The sequence below is a fragment of the Schistocerca serialis genome, chromosome 2 (genome assembly GCF_023864345.2).
Source record: "Schistocerca serialis cubense isolate TAMUIC-IGC-003099 chromosome 2, iqSchSeri2.2, whole genome shotgun sequence".
In the NCBI taxonomy this organism is placed as follows: domain Eukaryota; kingdom Metazoa; phylum Arthropoda; class Insecta; order Orthoptera; family Acrididae; genus Schistocerca; species Schistocerca serialis.
The window spans coordinates 695,556,411-695,580,733 of NC_064639.1; the positions used below are offsets into that span (position 1 = coordinate 695,556,411).

Genomic DNA, 24,323 nt, shown 5'->3' on the forward strand with positions numbered 1-24,323 from the left:
ATATAATACAACTGAGGTGCATTGTATCATTTGCAATGACTGACCCACGTGGTGCAATGGACAAATTGGCAGGAGCTTTAGTGCCACGTTTACAGAACATTTTGGGGTTTCTAGCTCAAAGCCTGGCTTCAGTACTCACTTCTGTGAGCAGAAAGATTCCATAACCAATCTCCCTAGTAACGTAAAACATTTTACTTAAAGAAAACAGGGGTCACACTTTAAAAATTTTACTAGAGTTTGAAATTAGGCGATCCATTAGTATTTTCAACACCAAATCCTAAATTGACAGACATAGTTATAGCACCACATTTTGACTGCCTATGTTAGATGACGTAATACTCTGTTGTTCTTTTACCTAGCCCCTTCCTCCTGGGCTTCTCCCTTTTCCTCCCCTCCCCACATTCTATGTCCCACCATAATTATCCTAGTTTTTTGTACATATTCATTGCAAATACAATTTTTAAAAATTCTCAAGTTTCCTTAAAAAAAGTACCAGTATGTACTACAGTCTTTGATTCTTTTAATTGCATAAAGTTTTCAAAAGTAAAACAGCTTCAAGACTTTGTAACTAAAAGTCTAAGAAGCTGACCTTGTCCAGGGTATTGGACAGGTCACAGATGGCAGTTAGTGGATGTTCCATCATATATGGTGGACAGCTGCAAGTACAGAATAAGCAGTTCCAGACCAAGACAAAACAAAACCAAATCCACTTTGCGTCTGTCTTGTAGCAAGTGGCAAAGTGGTCAGCATCTGTTCACCAGTGGCACATTTTAAATTTATATTGTGGAACTAACCTTTCCCATCTTAACACTATGAGTTCACTCAATGAGTCTACTCAATCCCACCTGATTACAGATACAATCATCATGGAGCATTTCGATAATCAAATGTTACCCCAGGTGGTCAATCAACCACCAGTAATACTGAAGCAACTGGTCTTTCATATTCTGGGGCAGCCAGGCTAGAATGCAATGCAATTAAACAGAGGAAGTTGGGGTCCTCCGGCCAACTTAAAACCAAAACAAATACATTTTTTGCAACACCTAAAATACAAACACTTTTGCAACCAAGTAACCTTTATAAGTTGGAAGATACATTAAAAGAACAGAAGATTCACATTTTGGCACTTCAAGAAACATGAATGATGGTAAATAACACCACAGATTTAGGCAATTCTCGTCTTTTTAAGAGTAAAACTGAGAAAAGGATGCTCAATAATACACCACTCTGGGAGTTGCTTTTGCAGTGTCCAAAAATATTTTAAATTCAATAACAGATGTAAAACCCATTAATGATAATACTTATGACAATTTTTCTGTTACAAGCGCGAATAGAGCATACACTTTCATTAATGCCCATATGCCAGTCAATGAGGATAACCATAAAACACCTGAAGAAATTAATGAAGCTTGGGAAATGTTTGAAAGCATCGTCTCAAAAATTCCCTCAAACCATGTTAAAGTTTTAATGGATGATTTTAATGCTCAATTTGATACAGAGAAAAAGTATAAGAAAACAGTAGGTGGATTTCCTGCATGTAAATGGACAAACAAATATGGCCAAAGATTTGTTGAAACATGCAAAAATTTTAACCTTAAAAATCATGTAAAAAAAGTTTCAAAACAAAAAAACTTTGTGGGCACCCAACACATTTATTGGGGAATTTAAAATCGATCAAGTAGTAATTTCATAACCTAATTACAAAGAAATTTTAAATGTCCAAGTAAGAAAAGGAACTAATACTGATTCTGACCACTATTTAAGGTGAATAAAAATAAAACTTCAACCTCAAAAACTCTTCAAATCAGAAAATGTTATCCCTAAATTTGATAGTGCTACAATAACCCCACCTCTAACAAGCGAACTTGATGAAAAACAATCCAACAATTGGCAAAGCCTAAAGGAAAAGCTCATCAAAACAGCACAAAATTTAATTCCACTTTGAAAGAAACAAAAATATCCTTAGAGGATTGCAGATTGTGAAACACAAGTCATTCAAAAATTGGAATAGTAACAAAACTGAAAATACATACAACACTTTCCTAACTGGAAAAAAAAAAAATACTCCAACAGATTAAAAGAAACTATGAAAATCCTAAACATTTAGAAATCAAAACACTTCCAAAGGAACAATACAAGAAACTTTTCTGAAACACTCAAAACAAAATTAAGTGGTTACCAACCTCAAAGTCTTTGCTTCAAAAATGAAAATGGCACTTTGGCTCTTAGCAACCAGGAAAATTGATAGATACTTGCAAATTATTTTGAAAAACTATTAAACTGTCCAGAACCAAATTCAAATGTTCAAATGTGTGTTAATTCCTAAGGGACCAAACAGCAAACTAGTAACACCAACCTTAACTCTAAAGAAATTGAGATAACTAAACAAATTATGATACTTATAAACAATGAAGCATCTGGAGAAAACAGTATAATTGCATAACTACTAAAATCAGCTGGACCTGACACTATAAGACATAACTCAGCTAATAGGACATATCTGGCAAACTGAGAAAATACCTGAGGGCTGGAAAACTGCCCTAATTCACCTAATGCATTAAAAAGGGGATAGAACCAATGTTAATAATTACCATGGAATCTCTCTTCTGCAGGTCACGTACGAAATTATCTCGCAGTATTTACTTGACCGAGACCAAGAACAATTACAACCTAAAATTGGTGAGTACCAAGCAGGTTTAGACCACAGAAATCCTGTGCGGAAAAAATTCTTAAATTTAAACTAATCCTTAGGCACCAAAGGATTTCTAGTAACAATATTGTATGTGCATTTGTGGATTTTAAGAAGGCCTATGACTCAGTTGATTGTGAATTTCTTTTCCAAATTGTGGATTTTAAGAAGGCCTATGACTCAGTTGATTGTGAATTTCTTTTCCAAATTTTAAAGGAACAAGGGCTAGATTATAGAACTAACAGTGATTAAGTGAACTTCAACCGATACTAGATCTAAAGTTAAATTCCTAGGAAGAATTTCTGATCCATTTGATATAAAGACTGGTGTTAGACAGGGAGATGGACTCTCCCCCCCAATATTGTTTAACTGTGTTTTAGGAAACGTAATTACAGAATGGAGAGAGCAAAAGCCGAGTCAAAATATGAATCAGTCAACCAGGTTAGGTAGAAGTAATATTAGGGTAGATTGACTCACCTTTGCAAATGATCTGGCAGTTTTAACTAGGGACATTACCACAGCTCAAAAACAAACTGCAATTCTTAAAAAGTTGTAGAAAAAGTAAGACTACAAATATCATTCAGAAAAATGGAATATATGACATGTAACATACAAGCACCAAAGTTTCTGAACACGAAATATGGAAAAATAAGAAGGGTTTCTCAGTTTAAATACTTGCGGGAAATCATACAGGAAATCAATCTAGAAAAAACTCCAAATGAAGTTTGCTGTCAAAAATGCATCGTAGTCAAACCTGAAAGCCTTTAATTTTAAACAGAAAGAGGGATATTGAAAAAAATTAAAAAAAAGAAGAAAGATTATGGGGAAAATATGTGGCCCCAAAATTACTGAGGGAGAAACTTATATGCTGAGACGTTAAGGAAATAGAAGAATACACAAACATACATGGTGACATGAGAAAAAGAAGACTTAAATTTTATGGGTACATTACAAGTACGGCACCCACCACGTTGACAAAACAAATAGCAGAATTCTAAAACAACAGAAGGAAGGCCAAAACTGAGCTAATTAAATGGATCACTGAGATTAAGGACTATCTTAATGTAGCGGTATAATAAAGGATTCAGACAAAAGATACGTAATTGGAAAGTTGGTTAGAGGGAAATTAGAAAACGGACTGGAACATCATGGTCTGACGAAAGAAAGAGACTTCATTAAACAGACTTCATTCTGAAAGGATGAAACAAATTTGGACACAAAGGATAGCTAACCATTAAAAGCAACATTGATTGCTTGCACCTTTCATGGTCCTATTGGGCCCATACGTGAATAATGATGATAATAACAATAACAATAATAAAACAATACTTTGAACATTTTTACAAAACAATAACTTCGCAATTTTAAAGTTTTTCAAAGTTGTAAGGTTTATTTAGGCCTTTAGGGGGCACTGTCAGCAGATCTGTCCCTTTTCCATAATACATGCAGCCGATGGTCCTCTTGTAGGACGTTAAATGCCCACAGTTCAAGAATTTCTTTCAGGGTACCAGAACTTACGGGCATTATTACTGAAAAAATTCAATTGTAACTTATGTTCTATGTCTTGTTTTTCAAAAAGGATTTGTATTTGTTATCCCTATATTCCCTGTTCTCGTTTACCATTCATGCGTTACCTCAAAAGACCAACGATCATTCGGTTGTGTCAGTTCATCATCAGCGCATGCACAAGCATCCCATTCTGCGAATGCATATAGACTGGAGAGGCAGTAAATGTGTTTTTCAGGTTCTACTTTTCTGTCAACAGCTATTTAGTCAAAGAATTTTGTCCAGCTCACTTAGAATTTCCCTCCATTTTACTGCAACTACTCCTTGGTGTTTTAAGCAAGCTGAAAATGGGGTCTGAAAAGTATTTCATGTATTTTTGCCGCATCAGTGGATCAGTAGGGTATAATTTTTTTTACGCCCCATCCACCATACTGGAATGATATCCATGCATCTGGCTGTTTTATTCAATGGCTGCCCCGAATTCGAGACTTGATCTGGCATACAGTTTTAATCTGCCAGGAATGTTTTTGATACGTTGGGCACATTTCATCTGTTTTCAATGTTAACATCCCATACACCTCTTTTCATAGAATGATTCTTTAGACAAAAAGGATCACAAATAGAATTTTTGTATAAGTTCTTAGTTATCCAAATATAACGTTTTGTGATGAAAGTATATTTAGGCATTATCAGTAAGGCATTATTATTCAATTCTCTGATTTTGTAATTGTTGCTCTTGTACTAAAAATACAATTATTTCTTTTTTTCAGATGCAAATGTTGTAAGATGGCATAGAAAATTTTCTCCAAAAATCAAAGCTGCACTGCACTTAGATGGTGGAAAGTGTGGTGAATTCCAAAATAACACAGAAGCAAACTAACCGATGAAAATATCAAAGTCAAAGACTGATTATCAAATTTGCATATTCAAGTAGTCCACACATTTTTCAGCTGTAATAGTAGTCAAAGCATGTTTTTTAACTTCTTTATTATCTTTGAACTGGATTTTCACAAGAATGAAACAAACTTGAATCTGAGATGATCCTTCTGAGATACAGTCGTCTGGATATCCAACAAAATTGACAAATAAATTTTTTGGGTCAACTTTAATGTTGGATAACTCAGTAATTATTTGACTTATCAAGATGCCACTTGCTGAACCTTATGGTATGTATTCATCATTTGGATTTGCAGCTCTTGTGTCTTTCGTGTTTGCAGTTAAAATTGTTGGATGTAAGGTCTGTCAGCTATGGAAAAAAAGATGTTTTGTATAACTGGAGGACCTCATCACACCCAACAATCTTATGATATGTAGGGTAGCTGAATTGAGGAAAAAATTAGCATAAAAATGTCATTCTATCATAAGGTACAAGAAGTCCAAACATTATCCAAATTTGTCATGACAACATTCATGATCTACTTGGACAGCAAACTATGATAAATTTGGTGCACACTGAGCACATGTACAAACAACTAGAATATTTTATCTAAAAAGTTGAGCATAATCATCGAGTTTCAGTATGGAAGTTCCTTTAGATCGTAACTAACAACGATGAAAACTCGATTGTCGAAATATGGAAAAAATGGCCTTTTCAAAAGCATAGATGATGGTCTCACTGAACACACTGTCAATCTGCAACTTGGCACGGTTTCATGTAATACCCAAACAAATATCCTGAAAAATTTCATCACAATTAGAGTGTGTGAACTAGGGACCCTTAGGCCACTTGACATGTAATGGCCTTCTATCCTACAAATTAAATCAGCCAAGATAAATGTACTGTTACAGAGAAGAGGAATACAGTTAGAAATTGAATGGACAGCTTTAAGGCATGAAACAGTAAAGGAAGCAGAGGATCCACTAAATAAAAAAATAAGGCCGATTAGAAATCCTTGTGTATCACAGATGACAGTGAATTTAACTGATGAAAGAAGAAACAATAAAAATGCATCAAATGAAACAGACAGAAAACAGTACAAATGTCCGAAACATGAGACTGAAAAAGTGCAAAACGGCAAAGCAGAAATGGCAAGAGAACACATGCAACCTTGGCTACAGAAACATGTGTAACTAGGGGAAAGATAGATACCACCTATAGGAAAATTAAAGAGGCCTTTTCATAAAAAGTATATGAACATCAACAGCTCCAATGGGAAACCAGTACTACACAGAGGAAAAACTATAACAAGGAAGGAATATATTGGTAGACTATACAAGGGAAACGAACCTGAAGACGATGCTGTAAAAAGGGAAGACAAGGTAGATGAAGATGTACAGGACAGGCAAAATACCTTCAGACCTCAAGAAAACTCTAATAATTCCGATTCCGCAGAAGGCAGGTGCTGCCAGGTGTATATATTAAAAAGCAATCAGTGTAATAAAATATACTTATAAAACACTGCCACAAATTATTTACAAAAGAATGGAAAGAAGTGGTAGAAACCAATAAGGGGAAGATCTGCCCAGATTTCAGAGAGATGTATGGTCTAATGATGCAATACTGACCCAATAACGTATCTCAGAACATAGCATTTGAAGAGAGAGAAAACTTGTGGTAACACTGATTGGAATACACACTTTGAAATACTGACAGTAGCAGAGGTAAAACATGGGGAGTAAAAGGTTATACACAACTTGTATAGAAGCCAGATACAGCAATTGAAGCACATGTTAAGAAGACAGTGAGACACAGTTCCCACTAATCCCAACAATATTAAATCTACACACTGAGCAAGCATTAAAAGAAACTGAAGAACAATTTTAGAAGAAATTGAAGTTCAGGGAGAAGAAATAAAAACTGAGGTTTGTCAATGGCACTTTGATTCCGTAACATGACACAAAGGACTTGAAAGAGAAGATTACAGAATTGGCAGTAAGGGTAATGGAATGTAGATGAATTAAATCAGTGGCACACAGCATTAGATTAGGAAGTTAGATGCTATAAGTAGTAAATGAGTTTTGGTATTTGGGCAGTAAAATAACTGATGATGGCAGAATTAGAGAGGGTATAAAATGTAGACTAAATGACAAGAAAAGTGTTTCTTGTACAAGAGACTCTTTTTAACACTGAATATAAATTTAAGAACTACAAAGTCTTTTCTGAAGGCGCTTGTCTGGTGCGTAGCTGTGTATGAAAATGAAACATCAACAACAAGCAGTGTAGACAAAAAGAAATGGAAACTTCTGAAATGTGGTGCTACATAAGAAAGCTGATGACTAGGTAGATAGATCGCATACCTGATGAAGTACGGAATAGAACTGAGCAGAAAAGAAATTTGTGGCATAATTTGGTTAAAGTAAGGAACATTCGAGACATCATGGAATCATCTGTTTAGCTTTGGAAAGTAGAGCGGGAGGGAGGGGGAGGGAAATGTAACTGGAGACAGGAAAGTGAATACACAAAGCAGCTTCAAATGGTTATAGATTGCAGTATGGTACTTATTTGGAGAAGAGGCGGCTTGCACAGGATAAAGTACGCCTAGTGTGTAGAGCTGGATCAAACCAGTTGTTGGACATGTCAACAGAAAACATCTTTCACATGTGGGTAAATGTAGCATCCCTCTTTCCAACAGAATTTCAAACGCACAATACTCAGCATAACACAAAAGTTCTTAGGGCACAGGTGTATTTATGTTCAGCTCCTTTTCAGTGTTCTATTTATACAAAGATGTATGCCAGACAAACATTTTTATCAGAAAAATGCCTGATATATATTAAAATGTTACTGTGGTATTCATCTGAAGACTGGTTTGAGGCAGCTCTCCATGCTACTCCACCCTTTACAAGCCTCATCTCTGAATAACTACTGCAACCTATAGTTTTTTGAATCTACTTACTGTATTCAATCTCATGGTATTCCCGTAAAATTTTTACTCCTCGCACTTCTCTCTACTACTAACTTGGCGATCCCTTGAGATCTCAGAATTTGTCCTCTCAACTGACCCCTTCTTTTGTCCTAAATCTATTCAGTAGGCTACCTCCTCATTTAGTTACATTACTTGTCCGTGTAACCTTCTCCTTCTGTGTACTTCTTGTCTGGACTAATTACTGTCCATGTATCATTTCCATAGGCTATGCTCCAGGCTACCTCATGTCCCCCTCTTAAGACACTGCCCATTCCATTCAACTGCTCTTTGAAGCCCTCTGCTGTCTTTTGTATCAGCAGCAAACCTCAAAACTTTTATTCCTTCTCCTTGAACTTTAATTCCTACTCCAAATTTTTCCTTTTGGTTCCCTTACTGCCCGTTCAAGATATACTGACTAACTAACATCAGAGACATATGCAACTCAGTCCTTCCTCAAACACTGTTTCACATTCATGCTACCCGAATCATACGGAAAATCTCATAAATTCGATAGTAAGAAGTAGAGCTAACAATGAAAACGTATTCAAACAAAAACTTACAGTCTTCGGCCACCGGCTAAGGGGTACACCGAATAACGCAAGCGTGTGCAGAAAATGATACCGATTTGCCGTTTCAAAAATCCTCTTCAGATCCTCATTATGTTCCTTGGGATAAATAGCTAAAACAGACCAAAAACGTTAAAACTCTATAAGCTCATTTCATATCTAATGTCTATAAAATTAGTGTTAGTTAGTTATGTAACTACGTACATAATAAGCCAAAAATTCAAGAGTTTCCTGTACAATACGATCAGACGATCTGTAAAATTTATGTTATGAGACTATAAAATACAAACGCAAAATACATACTATGAGCGCCGTAAGCACCAAGTGCAACTGCTGCAGCACCGCACAAGCCTGCGATCCTCACGAAAGAACTACCACCATAGGTATGTTTCCAAATAGGTAGGTCGCACATAGTTGGTTTAGGAACAGGTGGCGGTTTTGGGCTACCAGAAAGTGATGAAATCGTTGCGGACGACTGAAATAAAAAAGAACAACGCTTAATTATATCCATTAAGTTTCCTTTAGAAGATTAGCACGGATTATTTCAAGGATAACGTACAAAATATTTCACATATTCCGTTGTTGTTTTCACGACTGGATTGGTGAAGAACACGTAATTCACTGTATCAGAGAACGTCATTGTTTTTATCTCTCAATTAACAACTCATTTTAACAATGTCACTGTGACATCTACAAACACAATTCGCCGATCATCAAAGAAACTGATCACATACTCAAAGAAAACCCATTTCGTAGCAAAGAGCAAAACGTCAACACAAAAGATATTGTACACAAATCTAACCACCTTGACACACATCATGGATCTCCGATGTTAGTACCATAACATACTCTTAATCGTAGAATTGTGCCAATGAATATGCATACTAAATCTCATAACACATCAATGGCTTCTGCATTACGTTTGCTTTTCATGCATTATAATTTTCGACACTTGTTAAAATTCCTTTCGTTTCCATTTAAATCGTAAAAGTGATTTATTCTTGTGTGGGTGCTACAATCGTAAAATTGCAGGTACTACAAATTAAAAAGTAAAGTAATACAGTTTTGTTTTTAACGTGCAATAGGGCAACAGGACGTAATTTCTGGTAATGTGCCATCTATTTGGCAGCTGTGCGATATTAACCCATTGAAGACGCCGGCTTGTGTGAAGTCGGCTGTGACAGTACAATCATTGATACTCTGTACAAGCCAGAGCCGTCAATATGACGCGGAGTTGTCAAATAACCGGCGGACTTTCAGAATAGACATCTAGATGCACATTAAAAACAAAGCCATTTTACTCTCTAATGCATCTATTTATGTGTTTAATACACACAAGAATGAATCACTGATTTTTCGCATTTACATAGTAAGAAAAGGAATTTGAATGAGGGTCGAAATTTATTGGATAGGAAAACGAGGCATTGTTGAGAAGCCAAGTACATGGGAGGACGTGCCATCTGCACATAATTAATTGCAATGCTACAATTAACTCATATCCACATCAAAAAAGAGTAGTAATACCCCCATTTATACAGTCAAGCATTGAATTTTAACAAATGACATGTATTATGATACATGATAAAATAGTTGGGCAGCTGTTAAATACAGGATAGAAAGTATGTATCCACATGCACAACAAATTAAAAACAATTTTTCAACCCCAACAAATGTAAAAGACGATGAAAACTTGGTATTATGCTCAAACGTAATATGCTACGTTATTAAACAGTCACCAGATTCATAGGAATTTCGTAAGCAGTTTGGTCATTATAAAGACACAGGAATGTACCATATCTGGTTTGACAAACAAAGCACTCCTCATGAGCTCAGCAGGAATAGCGTAATGTGAACATGGCTTATCCTTAAGTAACGTTTTTAATAGTTTTGTTACAGTGTTTTGCATAGCGTTGTTTGAAATCGATATATGCTACACTTCATTCTGCCATCAGCTCGTAATCTTGTGGTTAGCATTGCCTACTCTGTATCCAGGAGCCCTGCGCTCGATTCCGACGCTAGTCGAGGTTTTCCTCTGTTTGAGATTAGGTTTTATTATTTATTTATTAACATTACAGAGTGACCCACTGCAGTGGTAGCTACAGTGGATCATTTGCTACTAAAAATTCTAACAAGCATCAGAGGCAGATTATTCGTCTTTTTCTACAGTTTCTCTCAATGGTGTTATTCTTCTTATCTTTTACATAGTTACATTGTTAACTAAAAAACATGTGATATATAAAGTTTTTTTGGAAAGAAAATTTTTTACTACATTCTTAAGAAGGAATAATACAAAAAAGGAAAGATGTAAATAATAAAAGAGGATCCTTTACGTCGCTGTTTCAAATGGGAGGACTTCAGTAAAAACTTTGAGCCTTTCCAATCTGAAATTAGCATATTTTATTCTACTATGGTTACTTCGATATGTATGTATGTCATGAGATAAACTCTACATGGTTTGTGTATGAGGTTTAAAAGTACTCTTTATCGCCATAATTACTTCCTCCCTTTGGCTGTGCCATAAGTGGGAGAGGAGCCATGGAACAGTGGCCTCATGTCTCGTCTCCCTGAAGGGCGCATCTTATCTATGTTGTGCACTTGTGTTTCTACAGTTAAGTCTTACTATACTTCATACATATGTTTATGTACAATATTATAAAATTCACAGTTTTACATTTTGCACCTTATAAAGTTTACATATTACACAACTAAAAACAGAAAAATTAGTTATTTTATTTCTTATTACTGAATTATTTCTAGATTCCATGTATATGTTACTTGTAGCATTGTTGCAGTTGCGTGATCTGCTACTGTGCCTAATATGTTTCTGTATCTGGTGATACCAGCCTGTTAATGTCATCATCTGTTTCCATGTCAGTGTTTGAATCTCTGTTGTCCCACATATCATGTTGTGGTGTAAGAGTTGTGCCTGGTTGTGATCTTGTAATATGGCTGTTGCTGCTTGTATGTCTTGTGCAGTGTTCTTGATGTTTCATCAGCAATCCAGTTAAGCATACTCCATTTATCTGGGTCTCTTAAAGCTTGTCTTATATCTTCAATTTCTGTCATCAGTCTTATGTCTAAGAGAGCACTGCATTTTAGTGTTATGTTTTGGGGGATGCACGTTCCCTATATTCTCATATATTACTTTGCTTAACGCCAGTGTGGTGCAGGTGTGTAGGGTAAGGGCCATGGCCCATCAGGAAGTGTACTATACTCTGACACAGCTCAACATGTCTGAGCCTCAGATGTTTCCTTATGTTCAGGAAGAAGAAGAACACCTGACGACCCCTGTAAGATATTTTTCATTCTTTTTGTCATGTCTCAACTTTTCAAAAATTTAATTGACGTTTTTCTGTAATATGCTCCTCTGTTGCCTCATGTACCTTGTCCAGTCTTCCCTATTTGAGCCAATATGCTGCTGCTCTGTGTCTAATGGTTATGACAATGGGGTATTTTGTAAGTACAACACACAAGGATTCCACAAATTGGTGCCAAATGAAGATGACATTTTAGCGATACATCTCTCTGTCCATTCTTCACAGCGATTTTGTGGGTCATGAGTGACAGTCGATGTGCCCAGGCACTTGCTGCGAAGCACATAATAGACTCAAAGAGGGCTGTGTGATACATTTGTAGTGTCTGCAGTGGTAGTCTGTAGTGAGCTGAGTTTTGCATGCCAAATTTGTGCATTAATATTGTCGCTTTTTCAATCATAAGTCTTATGAATGTTAATCATTTATCAAGGTATATATTGAAGCTTCTTGTTGTAATTTTTCTCTGTATGGTAGTGTTGTTCAGTCTAATGGTGGGCTTTCTCTGCAGTGCCCCTTCAATCACTGGATGTATATGTTATCATCATCATAATTTCATCATTAAGTATTTGAAGTGGCTTCAGATAAAAAGACTTGTACCAGATGTCCGAAGACCTCAGAAGGGGTCATCTAGCTAAAGATACCACATGCATACTTTAAATACTTTATTCTGTTTTGTCACCACAGTTTCTTAATCAGCAAAACCTACCGATAAAAACTAAGATGAAATGTATGTATGTAAGAGAACAGATTGTGAAATTACTTGGATATAGGTTTATTTGTCTTTTCTTCAACTGAAATATGCAACGTAGCAACAAGTTTTTAACAGTCAATGTTTAGACTGATTTGAAGTTTTTAAATTTTCTTTCAGTGATAATCTGGAGAAACATAATGCAGCATGGTACCATTTGTTATTTATTATAATTCGATCTACATTTTCATGCATATCTGTAAAGCTTTTAAGCAGATTTTCTGCTAGTCACTCTTTGTTTTCATTATAAATATCTTCTTGGTGTATCAGTATTAATTCATCTGGATCTTTTCCAGACTCAAATTTAGTCCATTTATTTATGTACTGTGGCAGATTGGGAAAATCCATGGCATAACACTTTCAAGTTACTTTGTTTGAGCTCATTGACACTGCTCTTCATTTCTAGGCAAATATTTTACTATCTCAGTTGTTTTTATGCCTTCTTCTTCAAAATGCTTTGCATAGATCACAGATGTTTTGGAAATTATCCAGCCTTTCCCCAGAATTGCTTTGTGTGTGTCTGTCTCATTCAGAAACAGGAGTACCATGCTTAGCTCTAATCTCCAGTCTAATGGCAACTGCTTACACATTCCGTGACATGGTATTTGTCAAAGATCTTACTTAACAATATCGCACATTTCCTTTTTGCTGAGCAACACACCACTTTTTGTTAACATAGTACGTGTATGCAGTACATCATGTGACTTCACACTCTCATGCTATCTTTGAATATTGTGTCATTAATAATAAAGCAGAAAGAAAACTTGCTTTTACAGACAGTTCATCGGCCTTTGAACATCTAGGGAAACTGTTTATCAGAGATTGCGCATCTCACTCCAATCAAAGTCAAAATATTTACAATTCATATTTCCCTTACCGTCGCTAGGAGGCCATCTTCACAGTGATGTCACTTCTCGTGACTCTGGCTTATGTAACAGCTGTTGTGGTACCAATGCTCCCTGTCATGGCCACCTCTATTTGGGGAATGATAAGTATGAATACCTAATGTGATAGCATCATTGTACACTAAAATATTATTTATGTAGAGTGGCCATTACGAAATTAGAGAACTCAAGATGCCACCCACTCCCCGCCATCCACTGGTGCTAAGTGCTGTGGTTCGCCCAACTCACAGCTTTGTTGCCACATGTACACTGTCAACAGTGCATTAGGTGAGCATTAACTGAATGTTCAGTGTTTCTGAGCGATATGGTTTGTTCACATGTGTTTTCAATCTTTTGTGGCATGGTGCATTGACATGTGTTTGTAGGAAGCGAAATGCAGGAGCAAGGACCAACATGTAGTGCTACTCTGGTTAGTGTGTGTAAAGGCGAAAAGACATTGTATGGAATGTACTGAAGTTTTATAATGATCTGGCCAATACTGAAGAAGCCAGGAATAGTGTGAATTTTGTGGAAATTTGTAAACTGACAGCAGATACAGGTGGTATTTTGAAGTCGACTGTAGGCTGTAGTTGAATTCTTTTATCTTGGCGGCTCGCGCAAGCCCGCCCAAATGCGGGAGACTACTGCATTGCCAGTTGCAAATAATGCACGCACCTATAGAAGCAGCGCCATAGTATAGTATAGTTCGCAAACTTACGTTTAGGGGGGAGTGCACAGTTTATGACGTAAAGCCACCACGGCCACATTAATCCTTTCGCTGCTACAGAGACGTGCTCCCCGCATTCCACGCTGTGCGTGATTTTGTCATCACTGCACTGCTCGCCTGTGCTGACACGTGGTGTTCCAACTGCTTTGACACACCTATCATTCGATTTCACAAAACCTATTTGCCCCAAAAATTTGATTTTTACACGTCTTCTTGACTGATACCTTCCTCCCATAAATGACTTAATTTTGTTTCGATGTTCAACGCAGTTATTGTGCTGCATTAAATATAGTAAACCATTGCATGAAATTTTGAAGAGTTTGCAGAGGTAGAAGTCCATAGCGTATACTTCCCGTATGGTCGATTTTTGTTGCCACAATGTTGAAAATGAAATGTGGAAAAGATACCTAAATTTCATATAAAATTTACTGTATAGCAATATGTCATTTAATTTAAGTACCAGATAGGTGTCGTATGTAATATTGAGACATATTCTGTCTTTCGTGATTGTAATAAAAGTTTTATTCATACCAGAGTCATTTCGCTTTTTTCTAAAAAGTTTTGATTAAAACAAAATTGGCGAATTACACAAAAATGAATTGTGGACATAATAAAACATAGAAACTAAAATATATAGTCAGTGAGGCGCAGTGCATAAAAAATTTGTGTTTGTCACAATGGACAGCAAATACTTGCCAAAACATAGATCAGTTAAAGAAAACATTGAATACGATGATGTTGCCAAAGCAGTGAAGCAAAGAACTGCGTCAGACAATCAAGTAGTTCGGCAATGTACAAGCCGAAATTCTGCTCTAAATAATACTTTTAATACTGTCGCAAAGAATATATCTCAATATTAATAGTAAAACAGCGACTCCAGAAGAGAAGATATACAAACAAAACAGATAACATGAATATTGCATGTGTGCCTTTTCATTTGCTGGGAAAGGAAATATTGGACGACAAAATTAGAAAAACCGAAAACTTATTATGACTATAATGAAGAGACAAAGAACTAGAAATTTCAAAAAATTACATTCAAACAAATAAAATTCATGAAGTAACACTCTTCGATATTGTTTTTAAATAAAGAAAATATTAAGCACCAGATAAGATTCATGCTCAGAACCTTTCGCTTAGCAGCCCAACACCTTAACCATTACGCTAACATAGCTTATCATTCTAACAAACATCTGGAAGACATTAAGACATTAAAACATCACGCAAAATACCGACAAACACTGTTGGTATGACTATGAATTATTCACGTTTGGTCGAAGTACAATAGGAAATAAACAATTACCACTGTTTTTTATTGCGAAAAAGCGGTTCGTGAGAATGACACAAATACCTTTTCTTGCTATAACCTGAATTAGGAGGCTTATTGCTTGTTTGGTTTAATTAATTAATAGAATATGAAGCAATTGGTATAAAGAATGCTTTTTCCAAACTTTCTATATAAGAAAGTCTGCTATCAAGACATTGCTTTTTTTCAGTTACTTTATTTATGACTGAACGTTTCTAAAACTGAAGCCACTCGTCCGTGCTCTGCACTGCAGTCGCGCTCTGGCAACGTCGTTCTCTATTCATTGGCTGACCGTGTTTTATGATGTCAGATGCGCAGAACGAACCTAAACTCGACCACCATCGTAAATGATGCGCACTATAGGTTATCAGTAACATCAGCAGATGTGTTTCGATTCTCCGAGAAAAGATATAAATGAGAACGGAAATCTACAGAATTTGACGATTTCAACAACGAGCTTGTGTGTGGAACTGTATTTCGTTATTATGACATATGAGAGTATCCAACAGTTAAAAAACTACAAAATGGTCTCCATGAGAAAAGTAATGATTTTAGCTCGGAGACCTCCTTTATACGTCTTCTTCATTCGGGAATACAGAGAGATTGCAACAGCAAGAATGAAGTCTTGAGTGAAACGCACTTACAGCAAGCTGAGAACAACAGACTTGTAATATACTTGGACAAAGTTTCGGTTTCACAAAAACAAACGATAAAAGATATATTGCTCAACTTCAACAGCAATATTAGCCTTAAACTGCTTACTGTGACTTTTGTATAGCATCTATCAGCGATTTTGGGTGTTGTGTGCAGTGAGTAAGGGTCAGTAAGAGCTGCAAATAACAAATTTTTCCGGAGATAGGGAGTATTCTCGGTCGTACTAAGAAGAGCTATTGCAACAAAAATCTTGGTGGCAGCTTGCAAGTATCTGCCCAGCATCATACTTGGAGTCTCTCATAAATAAAATGCATGCATAAATGATGCAATGCAATAATGATGTCTCATATATTACCAAACTTAATTTCATAATTTTCTCAATAAGTTTCTCACTGGAAGTTTCTGCAAGGTCCAACATAATGCATACAGCTCCAAATCTGTTAACATTTGTCTATGGATATAATTTGAAGGGCTTACTTGATGCTGTTTAGGTTGTCAACAGTGAAAGCAGATGAGGATATTCTCCCAGTTGTAATATATTCATTTAAATCTAGAATATCTGCTAATCCTGTGTTTGTGAATCTTAGTAAAAAAGCTGTCAGTCAAATGATTCTGCTAAAATTATTTACTACTATGAATTTAGAAGCTCAGAAATCTCTTTAATTAGATAATACACCACTGATAGGACACAACAGCAGATCAAATGTTTTGAGTTCAGATGGGGATGTGCCACAAGGGCCTGTGTATAGAGATTTACTATTCATAACTTACATAAATGACTTGCCTAGTATCATGTTCTACAAGTCCACATTGTAAGAAGTAGACATGACATTTGTTACAGCTGGATAAGACTTATCACTATTAAGGTATTAAAATTAAGGTCGTCTCAGTGTGGCCCGCACATGACTTGAAGTCAATCAACTATATTTTAATTACAAAAAACCAAAAATATTCTTTTTAATTTATGTGATAAAGATGATGACAGTGGATGTCCTGCTGATAAACTTCCTGGAATTCATTTTGACTTAAAATTAATGTGTAAAAGTAATAATCAATATCTGTATACCAACTTAACATGTTTTACATATTTATCAAGTAAATTTAGGTCCTGTGTCAGTGAGTCAGTGATACACTCCTGCTCAATTCATACTGTTTTTTGTTCCACAGCTACTTAACATATGGCGTTCTGTTATGGGGAGGTTCTTCTCGAACAAAAATAATCTTGTGTGGCAAGACGTCTCATCAGATATATTTTTGGAGCTAGTAGTAATGATTCATTAGCACATTGTATTAAAAATCAAAAAAATACTAACAATTTATGTTCATCTTTATTCCCATTTGCTTGAAACACACAAAACATCCCACAGATACATACACTGTAAGAGTCTGTTCATACCGAAAACAGCATATATATATATATATATACACTCCTGGAAATGGAAAAAAGAACACATTGACACCGGTGTGTCAGACCCACCATACTTGCTCCGGACACTGCGAGAGGGCTGTACAAGCAATGATCACACGCACGGCACAGCGGACACACCAGGAACCGCGGTGTTGGCCGTCGAATGGCGCTAGCTGCGCAGCATTTGTGCACCGCCGCCGTCAGTGTCAGCCAGTTTGCCGTGGCATACGGAGCTCCATCGCAGTCTTTAACACTGGTAGCATGCCGCGACAGCGTGGACGTGAACCGTATGTGCAGTTGACGGACTTTGAGCGAGGGCGTATAGTGGGCATGCGGGAGGCCGGGTGGACATACCGCCGAATTGCTCAACACGTGGGGCGTGAGGTCTCCACAGTACATCGATGTTGTCGCCAGTGGTCGGCGGAAGGTGCACGTGCCCGTCGACCTGGGACCGGACCGCAGCGACGCACGGATGCACGCCAAGACCGTAGGATCCTACGCAGTGCCGTAGGGGACCGCACCGCCACTTCCCAGCAAATTAGGGACACTGTTGCTCCTGGGGTATCGGCGAGGACCATTCGCAACCGTCTCCATGAAGCTGGGCTACGGTCCCGCACACCGTTAGGCCGTCTTCCGCTCACGCCCCAACATCGTGCAACCTGCCTCCAGTGGTGTCGCGACAGGCGTGAATGGAGGGACGAATGGAGACGTGTCGTCTTCAGCGATGAGAGTCGCTTCTGCCTTGGTGCCAATGATGGTCGTATGCGTGTTTGGCGCCGTGCAGGTGAGTGCCACAATCAGGACTGCATACGACCGAGGCACACAGGGCCAACACCCGGCATCATGGTGTGGGGAGCGATCTCCTACACTGGCCGTACACCACTGGTGATCGTCGAGGGGACACTGAATAGTGCACGGTACATCCAAACCGTCATCGAACCCATCGTTCTACCATTCCTAGACCGGCAAGGGAACTTGCTGTTCCAACAGGACAATGCACGTCCGCATGTATCCCGTGCCACCCAACGTGCTCTAGAAGGTGTAAGTCAACTACCCTGGCCAGTAAGATCTCCGGATCTGTCCCCCATTGAGCATGTTTGGGACTGGATGAAGCGTCATCTCACGCGGTCTGCACGTCCAGCACGAACGCTGGTCCAACTGAGGCGCCAGGTGGAAATGGCATGGCAAGCCGTTCCACAGGACTACATCCAGCATCTCTACGATCGTCTCCATGGGAGAATAGCAGCCTGCATTGCTGCGAAAGGTGGATATACCCTGTACTAGTGCCGACATTGTGCATGCTCTGTTGCCTGTGTCTATGTGCCTGTGGTTCTGTCAGTGTGATCATGTGATGTATCTGACCCCAGGAATGTGTCAATAAAGTTTCCCCTTCCTGGGACAATGAATTCACGGTGTTCTTATTTCAATTTCCAGGAGTGTATATATATATATATATATATATATATATATATATATATATATAGTGTGATTCAAAAGTCATGTCCCATAGCACAATTAGGATGAACCAGAATTCCAATGATTTAGAGGTGGTTGTGTGGAGCAGAACAAGAAAAGATGGCTAGTAAACATGGTCTCTAAAATGCACACCTTAAGAGCTGTGAGCACTTCATTTTCGCCACTGAAACAAATTTTTTCTATTTTTTTCTCAACTCAAAAACTGTGAGCACTTGTACAGTAGATGAGCATCCACTAGTGCTCGCAACTCTTAAGGTATGCACTTTAGAGCCCTTTTAATTGCAATTTTTTTCTTTTTTTGTCCATACTACTACCTCTCGAAATATGAAAAACAAAGAGCTTGGAGCAGGAGACATTTATTTCACAGTATCGAAGATGAAGTAGTACTCTCAGCTCTTACGATACACATTTTGGAGCTAATGTATACTGAACTCTTTTTAATCGTTTTTTGGTCGATACACAAGTGAATAAAACTAGGAAAAATATCTGGCACTCGGCTGAAGTCGGTCGTGTGATGTCCCTCACTTGCTACTTTTGGAACACCATATTTGATTCATTCCATTTCAGTTGTTCCTGCATCTTAACTTGCATGTTATGACAGTATATTGCTTTAATGTGAAGATGAAATGAAGCTGTCTCAATCTAGCTGCGATTTATTTTATTTAGCCTAAGTGTCAGTTAATGACACATCACCTGTAAGAGACCTAAGAAAATTTGCTATGAACGGTATCTAAAAAGTGCTTCATGTGTGTCTCCTGTGGTCGTGTAGTTACAGATGTGCTGTTGTGGAACATGAGAAAGTAGGTTTGAAACTGGGGAATTTTTTCATCTTCACATTTGTAATTCATGCTAGGAGTTTATTATTCATGCAACAGAAGTATGTACTGCAGAGTTTGATGTTATTTATACACTCTGTAATGAGCTCCATCTATTTTGTGACTTCAGTCTGATTAAACAACGAAAAATGAAATTGATGTGAATGAAACAATCATCAATGACATTTATATTCCTCCTTGTAACAAATATTTAACAGTTCCTTCCGAATGTATCGCAATTTCTGAGGGTGTGATTAGGCAGAAATCTAAGAGTACAGCTTAAACGGTGATGAGTGAAATGGGCATCATATATATATATATATATATATATATATATATATATATATATATATAGTTAACTACTGGGGGAAAACAAAGGGAATCGTGATTATAGCCTTGCTTGTCACCAATTCTTTGTTCTTATTCGGAATATGTTGCGATTTTCGACGCTGTACGCTGTGAACATGTAGGAATCTAAGAGCACAACAGAAACTGCTGCAAATGAAACGAGCAGCAATCATATTTATAGTAATATTTGACAAAAATATTTAGCTGTGATCAAATCCTGAACAACACTTTTGTAAACTTGTTGCTCATGACAAAGATTGCACCACATGGGCGAAGGACTTCATGTGACTTTCACCTTGTAGTATTTCCTTTTCTATATCTGATGTTCATAGACATTGTCATTCTACATTCGCTAACAATTTTAATATTCATACTAAAAGATACTGGCTGAAGAGTAAAATTAAAACTACTTCTTTAGAGTGATAATCTAGAGTGATCAAACACAGTTGATGTGATCTACCTTTATGAGTACCAAGTGAGTACTGTTACAGGTATGTTGAATATTACTGGATTTAGGTTAACATCTCAGCTCTAAAGAGCAGATTTGGAGAAAGAAGGAGCCTTGACATGCACCAGGAATTACCAAAAATTTAAGAAAACAGATATTAAGAAATTCTGTTTGGAGGAGCATGTGTGACAGAAGTAGAATTTTGTAACAAATCCTTTGTAGTACTAAATATATGCCAAGCATCTCTTCACAAAAATACCCCTTTAAGCCCTTTGAAAATATTTGACTGTCAAAACCAGGGAAATAGTGATTGACAATGTGATTCAGTCAAGCAATAATACAGTAAGAAACGTACAATGCCAATGGGTATTGATCTTTTCAGTTTGATAAGAGTAATTTTGATATATACACGATCATAAGAACGAGTAATTCCGTACTAAAATATTTATATGCTGCACACTAAAATTAATGTTGGAGTATTTCACTCCAAGTCACATAAACCCATTTTATTAAATATTTTGAAACTCTACTGGCTATTATTATCGATAGTGATATAGAATCTTCGACCTCTGTGTGAGATCACTGTTCTTGTTCACTGAAAGGGAGGTACAGAGACTTGGTCAGAATTTGTTGTGGATTGGAAACTCTTCATACAAGAGGTGTTTCAAAGGATCTTCCTATCTGCTGAAGGCAGAGGTATTACATGTTACTACTGGTGAGTGTGGAAATACTGAAGTATATATATATATATATATATATATATATATATATATATATATATATATATATATTTCAAAGTTCAGAAACTGTATTTATTCTAATAACCATCAGAAGTTATCTGAATAACAATCCTTTGACCTTTTAATGTTTCTTGGTACAAGGACAACGACTTAGGACCAACAACATACTCCACGGAAAACAACAAACAAACAAGCCAAAATAGGAATGCAGAAGTGTAGAGTTAGTGTGGGACTCAATACAAACTAACTACAAAGTAATGGACAACATCTTGTTTGAAGATAAGGAACTGCACAGGCAATACTGGAGGGCCAATTTCATTTGAGGGCATTGTGCAGTATAATTAGATTGTATTAAGAAGTGTTAAGTAGACTTATTTTTCAGAAAGCTAAACATAGAAAAACTAAAATGTACTACCAATGAAAAAGCCAATTAAATGGAGATGAAATGGAAGAACAGGTAAGATCTGTGAACAATGGAACTGGAAAATAAAGAAGATGTGTAAGACACATAGCAACAGAAGTTACAAATATGATTCCAGTCTTTTTTAGTTGTATTGTTAGAGGAAAGGCAGTAATAGAAAGGTTCTCACTTGTGATATTAGTATCTTTAGTGTTTGATGTAATTTTTTAATGTACTTTATTAGTCAAACTTTCAAAAAGGCGCTAAGGAAAGAGAGATGTGGCTCAGTTCAGGACATTTGTGATGAAAATGATTCAGGGTTAGGATTTCAGAATCAGAGCTACGAAGATTCAGGAAACAACTGTTTATTACAGAAATGACAACAGCTACAAGGGTTTTAGCACAAAACAATGACATTTTATGCAAACAAAATTTTGATACCATGAATCTCTGAATAAGCAAATTCCTGATACCAGTGCAACTTTGAACAAGAGAATTTCTAAGAGAAACAAATGTTGCAATAACAGTGAATCTTTGAAAATCTAGTTAGGAAATAAGACTGCTGTTAAACTGGAGGTAAGAAACCAGATTCTAGCAGTCATAGATGAATTAAATAGACAAACTGAAACCAGAGTGTAACATACAAGTCATGAAATTCCTAGTGACTTTCTGCAATCTCGCTATTGCAGCACTGTCAAGCGGCTGGCCTGTATAAACATAACATACTGTGAAACGATTGTGTATGTGTGTATGGAGGGGAGAAGCACATAAAAAAGCAGTCATATTTCGGCGTTTACTGCGGCGCTATGAATTGTAATACCAATCAAAAAATAATATGGAAATATCTCTTTTTCGATTCCAATAGATGATGAGAGGTAAGTCAATAATGTTATGAATCACATATGTTTATTTTAGGGATGGCTGGTTATACCTTTCAGCATGTGAGAAAATATTTAGCATTTCCGTTCACTCATAGTGTCTTCAGAACTTTGGCTGTTAATGAGAACTGCAACATCTTACCCACCGTTTCATAATGTTCCTATAGTACAAAAACATCTGGGCGTTTCCCAGTCGCCGATGAACAATAGACAACCTCTTCAATAGGGCCTACTGTGTCTCATACTTCAATTTCGCAAAAAATACACATGCCATTATTTTTTGCAGCTACCTGTTGTATTGAGTAAGGAAACACATAGTTGCAAGTAACTACAATCATCGTATATAAGTGGGTAAAAAACTGTTAAAATTAACATGTCATGAGAAATTCACAAAAGCAAGGAAAAGTTCTGGATTGCATTAGGCTGCATTATGTCAGTATAAACAAAGAGTTTTGCCACAGTGACAAGTTACAGAGGAAATCTCAGGAAACATATACTACTTCTGTAAATATGGAAAGATGTTTTACAATTTGAGATGAAATAAAATGTTTTTTCTTATTTAGAGATTATAGAATCGACAACACAGAGAGACAGGTAACTAACTCACTCTCTTTCTTCAAAGCGATTTTTAATAGCATGTTCGAAGCCAAAACAAATCCGTGAATGGTCTAACATAAGGATGTTCATTGTCACCACTAATGTTTATTTTGTGCTATGAAAAAGGAATGAGGCAAGTGAAGGACTATTACTGTTTATCAAGGACAGGAAGTTATAACAAAATAATTAACTGATTGTGAGACAGTGGTAGCTAAAAGTGAACATGAGCTGTGTCCCATGCTAAAAGTAATGGACACATGCTAGCTGTAGTTTAAGATATGCACACACATAAGAAGGAAGCCTCACAGCTGGATACTGTAATATCTAGGAAGCAGGAAGGATACACTTGATTAGTACACACAGGGCATAGAAGCAACAACAAGGTGAAAAGGACATTTATAAGAAGTAGCATCCAATCTCTAAGAATGTAAAAATCGTGTCTAGTCCTGTATGTATTAAACGAGTCCGAAACCCGCTAAAAACTCGTGAAATGACATACGACAGGCCAAGGCATCAAAAATTACATGCGAAGCCCGCACAGATAATCACAATCACTTCTTTTTTTAACTTAAACACATCTGGTTACAAGGCATGTCTCGTTTTACACAATTTTCGGCAATACGATTACGATTCTACTACTTGGAACTGCGTATAGTACATTGCGCTAATGTCTTACTATTGTAGATTGTTATTAACAGAAGTTGGGATATTGTTTTAATTACATTTTCCTACTCATATTGTAATGTTCACCACCATGCTTAGTGACTAGGAAATAAGGAAGTAACAGCATCAAAAATAAATTCTCTGTTTGCATCATGCCATTCTCGTGTTACTACAGGCTTGCTGCTTGGAGTGCTAGCTGTCGAAAGGTTGCAGTTTTTACGCTACAGAGTTTTGTGAGTGTTTGTCTTAGACTGTGTTGAAATTGCGAATCCAAAAATCACAGAATTAAATGGCAGATTCACAAACACCCA

The 24,323-nt window shown here is 36.8% G+C and overlaps 1 protein-coding gene across 1 annotated transcript in view; it reads right to left on the minus strand.

The window, feature by feature from the left end:
- LOC126457843 (transmembrane protein 256 homolog) overlaps positions 1-9,349 on the minus strand; it is a 28,468-nt gene extending 19,119 nt beyond the window's left edge. Inside the window, exons 1-3 of the mRNA XM_050094483.1 lie at positions 9,166-9,349; positions 8,910-9,081; positions 8,601-8,719 (exon numbers count right to left, since the gene is read on the minus strand). Coding sequence (XP_049950440.1) covers positions 8,601-8,719; positions 8,910-9,081; positions 9,166-9,246 — 372 coding nt within the window. The 5' untranslated portion in view covers positions 9,247-9,349. The remainder of the gene's footprint in view (positions 1-8,600; positions 8,720-8,909; positions 9,082-9,165) is intronic.
- Positions 9,350-24,323: the final 14,974 nt, after the last annotated feature.